The sequence below is a fragment of the Ischnura elegans genome, chromosome 8, assembly GCF_921293095.1.
Source record: "Ischnura elegans chromosome 8, ioIscEleg1.1, whole genome shotgun sequence".
Lineage (NCBI taxonomy): Eukaryota > Metazoa > Arthropoda > Insecta > Odonata > Coenagrionidae > Ischnura > Ischnura elegans.
In genome coordinates, this window is record NC_060253.1 from 83,622,323 (window position 1) to 83,634,642 (window position 12,320).

Genomic DNA, 12,320 nt, shown 5'->3' on the forward strand with positions numbered 1-12,320 from the left:
GCGGCTACTGTCATAATTTCATGTTGCATTCCTTTGGTAAACTTTTTCTAGACGTCACCAAGGCTTGGAAATTTACGTATAGATTTGGAAACTTGTTTGGAATTAGGGATGAAGAACTTCTCTTTTCCAAATTAGGAAGTTATGCATCATAACTTCAGTACCCTTTTGCATTCTATGGTCATCGCAAGTCCATATTCTTATCGCACATAATCTAAAGTAATGCTCCTCCTTCGACTGAGATGGACAAAATTTTAGATAGGCTTCTGGACTCAACTTCGTTTTCCGTGACGCATTTCGGTCACGATTTTTTTATTTCCTCGGTCTTATTTCTATTCTCTAAGATGAAGCAAGTCATTCCCCCTCTGTCGCGTCATCCCGGTGGTACATTTCCAAATTTCGTTCCTCCTACGTCATGGCATGGCTTTCGTTAGCTAATTTTGGCACGATGTGACTTATGGCATCGTATGAAGTGGATGTATGAATCACGATTTCTTGTTGCGTGATTAGTCTCGTGGGGTTCAAGGTGTGTCGAACAGCTGTTGTTGGCGGGAGTCGCGTATCAGTTCGTTGCATCCCCGATTGCACTTCCTCCCGCGAAAGCGAGGGCCTTTTAGGGCCCACCACTCCTTTTTCTCTAGCCCCCCACCCGTACCCCACACCCAGCCGTCTCTGGGGGCGGTGTTGCCAAGTGGGTCGAATCTGCAATAAGGCAAGGGGTACGCTCCGCGGAAAGAAAAGACACATTTAAATCATGCTTGGTAAAAAAATACCCTGCATTGAGCACAAATGCTTGAATGTTATGCTATGTTGTATGTCTATATCCCGTCAAATAGCAATTTTCCTGGTGCGATTGTGTGGAGTGCCATGGCCGCTGATGTATCAATATTTGCCGCGCTTATCATTCTTATGGCTAGCCAATAATGTGTCGATGAATTTATGTACGTTTTGTGAATTATTCGATGAAAGGGTTTCAGGAATGAGATCTTTGATTTTGTTTTGGGTATCGTTGTTCTCGGCGGGAAAATAAAATGAATTAGCCTAATTAAGCAATTGCGTTTTTACAATTTTGCTTACATGGAAGTTTTTGAAGTAGTGGTGAGTTTTTTGATTTATCGTATGATTTATTGAGTATTTTATATCGATTTACGTCAAAGTAAAATGTTGTCACTACTAATAGCGACCCAATAAATACATTTAAGCATTACGCTGTATTGAGGCTCGTGCGCTTACGTTCCTCTTGAGTTGACGTTCTGTTGGCTGCCGTCGCTGAAAGGGAGGCATGGCAGTCGCCAAGCGGATGGCAAGAGGGTTTATGAATGCGCGCGCCGATCTAGGTGTCATGGCGTCACGTGGGCGGTAGCTGAACGGTATCGGAAAGTGGAGGGAAGGAAACGTGCATTGCGAAGCCGCGTGTATTGTTTTGTGTGTCAAATTTGACGATTCGTTGAGGTCGCCTACGAATGCTTTATTCCATGGGGTGAAGTGTCCGGAAAATATCTTCCTAGCTTGTGATTACGAATGTGACAAATAGCTAGGCATGTCGTTGGTGAGATAGATGAGTAACCTACCTTATTAGTGTCACGAGCTTCTATTTGAACATGGTTACGAAGAAAATTGTGAGTTTTATTTTTGTTACTAAAGGTGGGTGATGGAATTTTCTAATGATCGTTTATCGTGGAGATTTCTCATTAAAGCATCGTACTCGCATGGTACTACTTTAAATCAATACTTCGAAATGTGAAACACTGGTATAAATTCGTTGATGATTTTTTTACGGAGCCTAGTTAGGACTTCCTGCCATCGTGCAGTTATACATGCGGTTTTTTGTGTAATTTTATTCGGTGAAGTCTATTTTACTTTTTCATTCATTTTTAGCTGTTGAAATTACTTTGATGAATGCTTCACAATTATATGCCAGTGAGTGTTGGTGCGGAATTCTAAGTTTTCCTAATATTTTCAGTGTACTTCAGTTGAAGAGATTCAGCTACTGATGAACTCGTTGCGAGTTGTTTTTTGAAGACATGTGGATTTTTCTTCCCATTGAGAACATATAAAGACGAAGGCTTGGCTGTGAGAATACTTAATATATTTTATTGGAAGAGAACTTCGTCTTTCACCCGGCCGTTCAATAACGCTTTAAAACAGTAATGGAATGTACTACAATCCATGTTCTCGGGCGAGGCCCGGATCATCAACACTGCCTGAAATTCAGGCACCGGCTCTACGCGGAATCTTATTTTAAACTGTAATTCCGAAAATAGATGCCAAATAGAAGAAATTTGCACAATTTTTAGCAGCGAATAATAGTGAGAATAATACATGTGCCTAAAATACGGGCGCAAATATATTTTCGACTGGAAACTTTGCAAGTGTGTGATAGGTGATAGCAATAATAGTAATACGTGTAATAATGGTGTCGAGAACTAAGGAGCCGGTTCACTGCTTCGTGCAGCCCTGCGCTCCCACTCATCACCAGCACCACGGGCATCACCAGCACCACCACCAGGCCCACCCCCCTCCCCACCTGGGCCACCCGCCGCACCACGCGGCTGCGGCGGCGGCTCCGCACTCGGCAGCCACCCACCATCCGCACCACCCGCACCCACACCACCATCACCACCACCAGCAGCACCACCACCAACACCCTGGTGCGGCAGCCGCTGCTGCCGCCCACCCCCACCACCACCACCAGGCCTCGCCCCCGGCCCTCCCGCCCCTCCCACCGCCACAGCAGGCCCCTCAAAACCCTCAGGGCCCCCAGCAAGGCCAGCAGCAGCAAGCTCCGCAGCAACCGCCGTTGGGGCCCTTTCGAATTGTCGCGACCGCCAGTAAGTACCCTCTCTCTCGAGGTCGGTCGGCATGCGTCTTCTACTCCCTCGCTCGCCTTCCATACCTGGTCACTTGCATTCAGCGAGGCGATGGTTTGGTGAAATATGGACATGAATTATGGAAATTATACTATTATTTTCTACACAATTTATATTGTGAACCCAACCTTTCCTGTCCTCACCTAGGTAAACTTCATTTAATAGAATGTGGGCCATTCCCTCCTGTGAGGCCACTTGTATTTATTCCAGTAAATGAATACGTAATCCCTAGGCATTAAATATTTTCCTGTATGAGAAAATTGATTCAAGTGCTCCATGCAGGGTGTAATGATCACCTAAATATGTTATTCATGTAAAAAAGGTCTTTGAATCCCATTATTATTTTTTTAATGTTTGATGTTCGAATATTGTTTAGAACGTTTCTGTTAAAGGCACATAGTAGATGCTTTTGAGCTTCTCTTGATCATGTCTAATATCAATTTTACCTCGAGTCTGAATTTATTTAATTGGGTTTTACCATCTTAGCTATCATTTTGTTCCAAACCACATTTTAATTCACCCTCTCTATCTATCCTAACTACTTCTGTAGTAACCTTCACCGTAACTAGAATAGTTAGAAAGTGTAGCAATTAGTAAGGCTTTTAATCAGTCTTTCTTAAAATGCAGTCAATCCCTGTTAAAAATAATACCTTACTCTTTTACAGTAATGGGTATGATTTTATTAGTGATAAATCATGTCTAGTCGCAAAAGGATTTGTACCTGTTTGGTATAATTTTGTAAGTAATATATTCAATCATTAAGCTTTTGTCCATCAATCCATTCTAAGGTGTGAGAGATGGGTAATAAAAAATCCTATTAGAATCCTATCATGGTTAGCAGCCACATTTACTGTGGCTATGAAGACTGGATCATGAGGCAGGTTTACCTGAACCATGCTTTGGATAACTTACATAGAATGTAATCATGTTTTTCTTAATATATCATCCTTTCATAATTCTCTCATTTATTGACAAGTTGTGTAGGTATTTCCAGAACCATATATTTATGAATGAAATGGAAAATGTCCACTTATTAAACCTATTATTCGAGATGTGTAAATTTGCTTTGATTCTTGACTCTTGCAGACTTTATTTTTCTGCGTTGTGTGAGCGGGGAGGAACAGGGAAGATAATGTGGATATCTTCATGCTTTTATGAGGATGTGAACAGGAATAAAGTTTTTCCAAACCTCTACCCTCTCCACTGCTGATATACGAAACACTAAATTTGCTAAACTCTGCTAGAAAAGTAGTACATCGAAACTGGTTGTTGTTTCAAATGAAGGCGGATACATTTTTGGAATATTGGCATATCTTTTGCAATTAGATGATGGAAAAGCTCCACCGCATTAATCACATTTTTATATTCTTGTGGGGAATTTGACTTTAATTAATATGTTATATAAATATCACACTGGAGAAGTGGATAACCCTGGCTTTTCTGCTTATTGGAGAACTTTTATTTATATTTTTCATATTCACAATTTTAGTTTGGGCTCAGTTTTTCCATTCAGGGAGGACTACAAGTTAATGATGGTAGTGATGTCAGGTTTATATCATTTCCATGGAAAATGATTGTTATTGAAAACAGTATTCATTGAAACTCTAAATTATGAGAGTTAAGCATGAGCTTTGTGACCTTCTGGAGTTGGACGCTAGTTGGCAAACTATGTTTTTGCAAGGATACATCTTTTGAGCTGAGAAACAGCTGTTTGGAAGACATTGTGCTTATATGTGCCTGGGTCATTACTACCCTTTGTATTTCTCTGTCGTTGAGACTATTTTTTTATATATTTGAGGGGGTAGTTCAGTACCTTCATGGGGTAGTAGTTAAGGTCTGCAAGGATCCTTGGTTTTACATCAACAGTTATGAAATTGTTTCCCAAATTATAATGAGAGAATGCTCAATTCGGCGTTATGTGGCATAAAGGATGGTGGCGTAGTGGTTGTCAATGCCTAGGGTAAATTCTCCTTCAGTTGTTTAAAGAAATTCACTATTGATGTAACACCTGTTTGGTGTGCTTACAATTTAAGTATCAGAGCTAATACTTAGGGAAGGATTATTAACTCCGAAATGAAAATTCTATTAAAATGTTGTTTCTCGTTCACCTCACTTTCTCAAATATTAATGATGTAGGTACTTCAAATTTGAATCTAACAACAACATGATTCCTCCTGCTGCAGCTGTCTTCAGAAATGAAGCATCTTCTAGCCGGGAGGACGGAAACTAAAATAGAAAACAATGGTTATTTGAAAACTGACTGAATAGCCTGCTAATTATCAACAAAGGGGTTGGTTTTCAGGTGTGTTCTTTTTTCACCAAGACAGAAAATGTGATGGTTGTTTGCTGGACAAAAATTTGGAAGATCTGGTTAATTTAATCGGTATCAAAGTCATTGATTGAATGATGAGATTTGAATCGGCTCAGATACAATGTGCTTCCAGTATCTTCCACTTATAGTATCAGCTTCCATAATCTCTTATCAAATGCAGTGGGGTGTTGTCACCAACTTAGTTTTTGAATGGCTGGAACTCCTTAAGGGGAGAAATTTTCTCTCATCTAATGCTATTATTTCTTACCATTGGATCATTGGCACTTGGAAGGCAATGAAAGAAGGTGGTGACTTCGGTAGTTAGAAAAGGAAAATATAGCAAATGAAAACAATTATTTTAAGTCCTTATTAACATAACTGCTATTGTTTTACTCTTTAAACAACAGTTTTATAGCCACACCAGCTTTTAATGTGTGGCAGAGACTTGTTAGGGATGGAACTTTCTCAAATTGGATTATTATCATCTAAGGTTTGTATTTTAGAGATGTTTGAGATTGATGTTAAGTCCTTAACAGAATTTAGCCCTATGAATCAACGGGGGTCCCAGTCACAGTCAAGTAAGTATCCATATAAAATTAACATGAAATTCTGAGGGAACTCTTCAATGGTATATTTGAAATTTCACGTATAAGTTAACCGTCAAAATGTAAGGGTTAGTTTTAATCCTTCTTGGAAAGTTATTTTACTTGTGGAGTCACAAATTTGTGAGATTATGTTTCTGTTTTATTTCAATGTTTTATATTGTGTCAACAGTTATCTCTCTCATATGTGATGCATCTTTCTCTGAATCATATTGGTCGGGATTTGAGGATAGTGAGAGATTTAAAAAAAATTTTATTTTTACGTTGTTTTGGAAAATTTTGTCATATATTCCTGTCAGGCGAAGTGTTGTAGTGTTGCAGTGAATCTGATGTTTTATTGTCAACTTCAATAATTTCTTTTCATTACTGTCCTTGTTGTGTAATTGTCCAAATATACATCACTTGCGATGGACTTTTTGATAATTTGGCTGGGACATCACGTATGCTTAAATGCAGTTTTTTATCACTTACCTTTTATCTGGTGTTGGGAATTAAAATATGCTAGATGTGAGTCTATTCCATGTAAATTGAAGGATTTTTACCACACTAAAGGATGGGTGTGATTCCAAGTAGAATTGGATTTTCTTATTGTTATTATTGTCAAGTGCATAATATTTTAGCACTTTTTTTTTAAATTTTGCTCTTCCTTTGGTGTTGCAGGACCCGACGTGTGGGCGACTGGATTCTCCGCACACCAGGGCGGAACCCTGAGGAACATCCCCCCTAGTAACCTGCCCCCTCAGCACCACACAAGTGCCATAGGCGGCCTGGGCCCTGGGGGCGGAGCCGGACCTCAGGGGGGCGGTGGGGGTGGAGGAGGCGGGGGAGGTCCAGCGCAGGCTCCCACGCCTCCGGGAACAACGTCTCACGACATGGCCAAGCAAGGGGGTGGGCCACCCACACCACAGTCTTCCCACATGGCAGCACAGCCACACATGCCAGGTGAGTGATCTGCAGTCTCTGGGGACTAGGGTTCATTTCAAATATCTTTGCTACTGAGGGGTAGGCTGAAGTGTTTTGGAGAGTGAGGACAGAGGGCATGTAACTTCCTGATAGCCATCCAAAATGCGATAAGCATACCCTAGATTATGGGAAATTCAGTTGCTTTCAGACCTCCATGGTGCATTCTTCATTAGTAAATTATCTGTCTTTCCAAGTGTCCATGTTTCATCTCCATGAGAGATTTTCCTTAAAGATTCCCCATGATTATACAATTTTAGCATCTCATTTGTGGCCAGGATCAACTTCTTGCATTGTTTAGAATAAATTGGTTGAAATTGAGAATTAGGTGTCATTTTTTAGTTTCATTTCTCATGCTGAAAATTCCTTCCTCTTAGATTGTGTCTCATGGTTCATGAATAACTTTCCTATATTGCAGTAATAACTTACAGTTGTTCCTTTAATTAGCTGTGTATTCATGCTATGACCACTTTCACATCAAATTTTGTATTCAATGCAGTATATGCCATCACATCTATGGCGGAAAGGCTCCTACAGTAGGCTAGTTATTTTAAGGATCATTGGGCTGAAAAACCATAGGTTTGTAATATTATGCTGCATACTTAGTAGTGCAGTGGAATTACATCAGTCATGTGCATGATATACGAGACTAAATTATATGCAAATATTAAAAAAAATCCATATCAATCAGATTCTATCAGTGGAAAAATGCAGGTGATGCTATGCGTGGTTATTATTCCCAAATCATGACTATGGTGAAGTGAAATATGGAGAAAGGTCTGGGAACAGCTGACACCAAAGTTAATGGCATGGATGGAAGTAGATGCGGGAATACGGAGAATGGTATGAACATCTTTGAAAGACCGATATGCTACTGGATCGACCTAGGATGCAAGTCCATCAGCCTACAATGAACCTGATTGCCATTAATCCTGGCTCTTCCTCAACCTCAACATATTTATGAAAAACTAAATGTAATTAAACTGTAGAAGTATCGCAACTACTAGGATTACCTCAATGGAAATCAAATTGACGAGAGATGGTTTTGAAATGACAATAGCTTTTTATCATTTGAATGAACTTAGCATTTATGGCGCTCTATAGAATGTTTAATGTTTTATGAACTTATAAGTAGCTCAATTATTGTAACATACTGTAGCGTATATCCACAGGCCGTTGCTTATCTATGGAAGTTCCTTTTGTAACCGCTGGGACCGAGACAGGTTTGTAATTTTGTAGTAACGAAAAGTTCGTAATAACAATTTTTTTTACTATGGATTGGATTAGCCTTTTCAACGGGACCAAGCTTTGTAAAAACGAGAACTTCTTAATAAGATTGTTCGTATTAATGAGAGTACTTTAATTATGAAATGGAGACGGGTGGTGGAAGCAGTGCCTGGACAAAACTGTTCAGAGCTGAAGTTAATTATGATATTTTTCACCCCATATCATTGAAATGCTTGATTATAGGTGGTGTTTCTTACTTTCAATAGTTTGCCCTCTATAGAACTACCGATGAAATTTGTCGTTAAGACAGTTATTGCTTGCAATCTGCTACTACCCAACCAGGGCTTTCTGTAATGCAATAGTGTTTGGTTGAGAGCACACTGTTGAAAAACTCGACTGCTTCTAACAACACATATTTAAACAAGAGAGCACTCCTGTATACTAACTTAATGACAAATGACTCTGGAAAATTCTTTTCCCCATTTGTTGAATACTTGTGATATTGAGAGAGAGAGTAATTTCCTGGCAATTGAAGTGTACATATGTTGAGCCTCATTTGGAATGTAGTGATATTTTTTCCCTTATTTCAATGAAGGTGTCGAAGGAAATCGTGGACATTGAACAATTAGTTGTTTCAGGCAAGACTTTAAGGAATCTACTTTACATAATGAAGAGGAAGGAAAACTTTGTAATTCTACAGAAATATTTAATGTGCCACCTAGGATTAGACGTGGCACGATATTGTCTTGTACCAGATGATTTCGTGCCACCTTGAAACCTAGGTTGTACATTAAATATTTAAGTCTAACCCTTTTGAGATGGCGGAGTTTTCGTCTTAGCATGACTGCTGTACTGATCCCCAAGAGACTTCTTTGTCGTGGTACCGAGCATTTTTGGAGGACATTCGTAAAGAAGGGTCTCGCGGATAATCTCAGGCTTTCAGCTCCAACCTTTTTCGACCCCTCCCAGCGAGGACTCTGCATCGTCGCGGACTTCGAGGGTAGTTGTGCTCCCTCCTTTCCTGGTTTACGGCCATATCTGTGGCATTGGTTCACCATCAACTTATGGATTGCTTATATGTATTTGGCACGTGGATAATTGTTGCTTGCACGTTAATTGCAGATTTTGAATTGAATTCATTTTTTTCTGAGCATTGTCAAATTTAAACGAAGTTCTAAAGTCAACATTAACGCATTTGCAGCAACATGCAGCAGCAATTTCCATGTTGATGTTTTTACAGAAGTCGAGATATAAGTTATTTTTTATCGTAGAATTTCGTTTGAAAATTGCAAATGCTGCTAAAAGGCAAAGAATTCAGTTCTTAGTTTATATTTCTTGAGAAATGAACAAATATTTTTTTCGAAAACTGACTTAAACCCCGCAGCCTTGGGTCCCGAAACAAAGACGACGTAAACCCGCGACCGTCAAGGGGGAGAGCTAGAAAATTTACATACACGGCTTTCGTTCACTTGCATAGGAAAATCTAAGACGGAAATGTACGGCTTTCGTCTCCTTGGTCAAGAAACGTCCACACGTGTATTTACGTCTATAGTAGGGAAAAGGTTAATTACAAAGTTTTCTTATAAATTCATGAAAACAGTGAACGAGTTCAGGTGTAAGTTTGTGTAAAATTTCCCTCAGTATACAACAGAATAGATTAAATTTCCTATCTCTTCAGTCTATGGCTTAATGTTGCATTGGAATGTTGTGGCTTATTATGGCATTTAGAATGTTCGTTTGCTTTACCCAGGATAATCAAATGCTTTCTCTAATTCCACAAAGCATACGTTGTAGTCCTTATTATTTATTTTTGGTTCTTTTCTACGAGAGTTCACATTACCTCTGTCACGTCATGGAAAGGCTTTAAATTCTAACTAGTGAAACTAATCATCATCTAGTGTCCCTTTGCCTTTTTTCATCATTCCTTGGTTGACTCAATGATATAATTATCCTTTTCTAGCTGGCATACTGGAGTTGGCTAAATTATGAAAAATGCATGTGAAAGGACATTTTATTGGTTAATAACATTCTACATTGCTTCAAAACTACATTGAATTTGGCAAATTTTCCATACCCGGCGATGTTTTATTGGCTGCCTTACTCCTTGTAATCCCACCCAGTTAATATTTGAGTTATTTTAATGGAATTCAGCCCTATTCATTTGGGTACTTAACCTTTTGTTAGTGGGCATTATCAATTCAAGGTGATTTTTGCCATGGTTGTATTGTCTATCATGTGATTTAGCTGTTCTCTGATTTTCCTGTTAATGTCCTATCCCCATCGGTATCATTCCTTTTTTGGTTTATTATTTGGGTGATAATTTCTGTGTGGAAAAGCTTTTCCAAAATAAGGGGAGTTGAAATGTATCTTTGCGGTTGAAGTTTTGTGGATATTTGGGTATTTCGATGGCTTCTAGTATCATCATCACTGGTCATCAATCCTAGGATTGGTTTGACGCAGCTCTCCACTCAGTTCTCCTATCAGCTAATCTTTTCACACCTACGTATTTCTTCTCTTTCACATCTCTCTTTACTTGTTCCATATATTTTGTTCGAGGACTTCCTTTTTCATTCTTGCCTTCCACTTGTCCTTCGACGATTGTCTTCATCAGGCCATCATGTCTCAAGATGTGGCCTATAAGGTTGTTCCGTCTTCTTGTTAAGGTTTTCATGAGACTTCTCTTCTCTCCTACCCTTCTTAGGACTTCCTCGTTACTAACTAGGTCGATCCATTTGATTTTCATCATTCTTCTGTAGCACCACATTTCAAAGGCCTCTACCCTTGCTTTCTCCGCTGTGGTCATTGTCCATGCCTCACTTCCGTATAGGAGCATACTCCATATGTAGGTTCTTATGAATTGTTTCTTTACTTCCATATTTAAGTTTCCCGCTGTAAGCAGGTCTCTCTTTTGATGGAATGCTCTCTTCGCCTGGGCTATTCTTCTGATAATTTCTTTCTTGCTTCTCCCGTCACTAGTTATCTTGCTTCCCAAATAACAGAATTCATCCACCTCTATCAGTTTTTGCCTCCCTATTTTAATGTTGGTCTTGACTTCTTCTCTTCTGCTGCATACTAAGATCTTGGTTTTCTTTGTGCTTATTTTCAGTTGATATCTACTCATTACCCTACCCATATTAGCCAGAATATTTTTCAAATCCTTCTCTGTTTCTGCTATAACGGCTATGTCATCGGCAAATCATAGCATGCTAATTTTTTCTCCATGGATATTCACTCCCAATTCCTTTTCTTTGATTTCATTAATGGCTTTCTCAATGTAAACGTTGAAAATTACGGGTGACAATGTACAGCCTTGTTGCACTCCTTTCTTAATTCTTGCTTCTTCACAGCTGGGCCCTGATTTTATCACGGCTACTTGGTTTTTGTATAAACTGTGGATGATTCTTCTGTCATTATAAAGAACCCCAATTTCCTTTAGGATTCCAAGCATTGTGCTCCAATCCACGTTGTCAAATGCTTTCTCTAAGTCCACAAACGCAACGAATGTTGGCTTGTTCTTTTCCATTCTCTTCTCTATGAGCAGTCTTAGGGCCAATATTGCTTCCCTTGTGCCTTTGTTTTTTCTGAATCCAAATTGGTCCTCATCCAAGTACTCCTCTGCTTTTCGTTCTATTCTTCTATAGATGATCCTTGTCAGTATCTTTGATGCATGTGTAGTAAGGCTTATGGTCCTAAAATCTTCGCACTTCTCCGCTCTTTTCTTCTTAGGAATAGGGATTATAATGTTCCTCTCGAAATCCTTTGGTATCTCACCTGTCGTATACATTTCACTAATGATTTTGTATAGCTGGTTCAACGTCTTCTCTCCTGAATTTTTAATTAGCTCTGCAGGAATGTCATCAATGCCAGACGCTTTATTTATCCTGAGGTCTCTTACAGCCGCATCAAATTCCGATCTTAAAATTGGGGCTCCCATGTCATCGGCATCCACTTCCCTCTGGTTTTCGATAGCATTCGTTCTGAGGCGACTTCCTTTGTACAAATCTTCCAGATATTCCTTCCATCTCTTCCCTTTTTCTTCGTTTTCAATCAATAGTTCTCCGTTTTTGTCCCCTAAGGTATTACATCTTACGCCCCTTTCCTTAAAGTGGTTCCTTACAATCCTATAAGCGGCCTCTACTTTTCCATTTTTAAGATTGTTTTGCACGTCATTGCAAATGCTTTTCATCCACAATTCTCTAGCCTTCCGCGCTTTCCGACATATTTCGTTCCTTATTCTCTTGTAACGATTCTGTCCTTCCTCTGTTTTCGCAGTCTTGTATTTTCTTCTTTCTTCAATGAGATCTAATACTTCCTGCGTGATCCATGGTTTTTTCTAGTATACGTCTTGGAAAG

At 39.4% G+C, this 12,320-nt stretch overlaps 1 protein-coding gene across 9 annotated transcripts in view; it reads left to right on the forward strand.

The window, feature by feature from the left end:
* LOC124163211 (eukaryotic translation initiation factor 4 gamma 1-like) overlaps positions 1-12,320 on the forward strand; it is a 183,082-nt gene that overhangs the window by 74,458 nt on the left and 96,304 nt on the right. For 3 of the 9 annotated variants that reach the window (XM_046539947.1, XM_046539951.1, XM_046539950.1), the window contains exons 1-3: positions 1,376-1,641; positions 1,961-2,828; positions 6,441-6,722. In XM_046539947.1, coding sequence (XP_046395903.1) covers positions 2,411-2,828; positions 6,441-6,722 — 700 coding nt within the window. In that variant the 5' untranslated portion in view covers positions 1,376-1,641; positions 1,961-2,410. Of the gene's footprint in view, positions 1-1,375; positions 1,642-1,960; positions 2,829-5,721; positions 5,757-6,440; positions 6,723-12,320 lie in introns of those variants that run through there. The other 6 variants (XM_046539953.1, XM_046539954.1, XM_046539948.1 and 3 more) reach the window with 5 other exon arrangements.